We start from the raw sequence: 2,127 nt of genomic DNA on the forward strand, positions 1-2,127 counted from the left end.
CAGCTGGAGACAACCAGAGCTGGGATATTGGCCAAGACACTGCTGGCTTACATCCCACCCAGCTCCTCCTCCTCTTCCCCCTTCCCTCTCCTCCTCAGAGCTGCCCAAGGCTCATCCGGAGCTTGGGGCACTCGTAACACCTCCCAGCCTTCTCCCCTGCCACCTTGATCTCCACTTGATGCCGCTCCTCCGCCTCCTCCATCTCCCGGTCCTTGTTCCGCAGCTCTGCTCTCTTCTCCTCCAGCTGCCGGCGGGTGATCTCCCAGAAGGTGTGAATCTTGTCACGCTCCAGCTGGAAATAGTTGCGCTCTTCCCGTTCCCGGTCCAGCTCCTCCCGGAGACGCGCAATGTGCTTCTCCAGCTGCAAAGCCAAGGGGAAGAGCCAGGTAGGCGGAAAAGGAGGCCTCGGAGAGACGCCTCTGCAAGACACCCGTGGCAAGCTGTGTCGCAAACCTGGCAGGACACAGTGGCTGTTATGGGGACGGAGAAGCGCAGGAGGGAAGGGGAGAAGCCCTGACACAGCCTGGACCCTACAGAACCCATCAGCCTCTGGAAAAGGAGTAACAAAACCTTATCCTGCTGTAAGCAGCCCGGGCTCAGATATTCTGTCTCGCAGTGTCTGGTAACACCATTCTCAGGTGCCTAAATACTACTGAATCATAGAATCACTGAGGGTGGAAAAGACCTTTAAGATCACCAAGTCCAACCGTTAACCCAGCACTGCCAAGTCCACCACTAAACCATGTCCCTGAGCACCACATCTACACAGTCTTGTAAATACCCCCAGGAATCGTGACTCAACCACTTCCCTGGGCAGCCTGTTCCAGTGCTTGGCAACCCTTTCGGTCAAGAAATTTTTCCTAATGTCCAATCTAAACCTCCCCTGGCACAGCTTGAGGCCATTTCCTCCTGTCCTATCGCTTGTTACTTGGGAGAAGAGACCAACCCCCACCTCGCTACAACCTCCTTTCAGGCAGTTGTAGCGCGCGATGAGGTCTCCCCTCAGCCTCCTCTTCTCCAGGCTAAACAAACCCAGTTCCTTCAGCCGCTCCTCATCAGACTTGTGCTCCAGGCCCTTCACCAGCTTCGTTGCCCTTCTCTGGACACGCTCCAGCAGCTCAATGTCCTTCTTGTAGTGAGGGGCCCAAAACTGAACACAGTATTCGAGGTGCGGCCTCACCAGTGCCCAGTACAGGGCGACAATCACTGCCCTAGTCCTGCTGGCCACGCTATTTCTGATACAAGCCAGGACACTGTTGGCCTTCTTGGCCACCTGGGCACACTGCTTGCACTGAGATGTGCAAGATTTTATCCCAGGAGCGAGGTCCCCAGGCCAGGGCCATCTCCTCCTCTGTTTGTAGGACATCCGGCAAAACAAGCAGGACTTGGGGCAACCGAGGGGCAGCGGCTGCACCTTCCACCTCTGCCTGCCTTCCCCGCGCCTATGGGAGCCTCCTGCCCCAGCAGCAACGTGACTGAGAGCGCAGCAGGCTGCAATCACAGAGCTCCAGGCTGAGCCAACACCTGCCTGAGCAGGCTGGTGGGGTTACAGAGTCGGGGAGAAGACAGCGAGGGCGCAGGGCTGGAGAGCAGAGTGCCCCGGACCAGCAGAAGGGAGGGTGGGATGAAGGGGCTGCTCCTTCCAGGAACAGTGAGAAACCCCCCACAGAGCCCAGACATGCGTCAGGCAGTGCAATGAACCCCGGCTGCTTGTCTCTGTCCCCCTCCGCCACCTGTCGTCCCTGGAGCCAGGTGCCGATCCAGGGTCCCGAACGCTGTTCTTGCTTGTTCTTGATCTCTCACCTGCTCCTTACTCATCTCCTCCGGGGACAAGGCATCCACCACTGCTGGTGCTTTGCTCCCTTTCCCTTTTTTCTCGACTTTCTTTTTGGGTGCCTGAGGAAAGAAAGCAAAAGGCACGAGGTGCGCATGTGGCTCGGGTGCCAGGAGGAAGCTGTGCTGCTCAGTGCCCCCACACCGGCCCAGGCCACGGAGCATACCTGCTCTCATGGCGGGGACAGAAGGCTGACAGGGAGCGCTGGCTGATGGAGCCAGGGTCCCCTGGGAGCCTCTGAGACCCTCCAGGACACCCGCAGCTCATGCCCAGCAGTTCCGCGGTGAAGCCCC

The 2,127-nt window shown here is 58.6% G+C and overlaps 1 protein-coding gene across 1 annotated transcript in view; it reads right to left on the reverse strand.

Moving 5' to 3' along the window:
- GAS8 (growth arrest-specific 8) overlaps positions 1 to 1,891 on the reverse strand; it is a gene marked incomplete at its 3' end in the record, with an annotated part of 5,512 nt that extends 3,621 nt beyond the window's left edge. The window contains exons 1-2 of the mRNA XM_009586685.1: positions 1,804 to 1,891; positions 164 to 361 (exon numbers count right to left, since the gene is read on the reverse strand). Coding sequence (XP_009584980.1) covers positions 164 to 361; positions 1,804 to 1,818 — 213 coding nt within the window. The remainder of the gene's footprint in view (positions 1 to 163; positions 362 to 1,803) is intronic.
- Positions 1,892 to 2,127: the final 236 nt, after the last annotated feature.

This window comes from Fulmarus glacialis, unplaced genomic scaffold (genome assembly GCF_000690835.1).
Source record: "Fulmarus glacialis isolate BGI_N327 unplaced genomic scaffold, ASM69083v1 scaffold28931, whole genome shotgun sequence".
NCBI lineage: Eukaryota > Metazoa > Chordata > Aves > Procellariiformes > Procellariidae > Fulmarus > Fulmarus glacialis.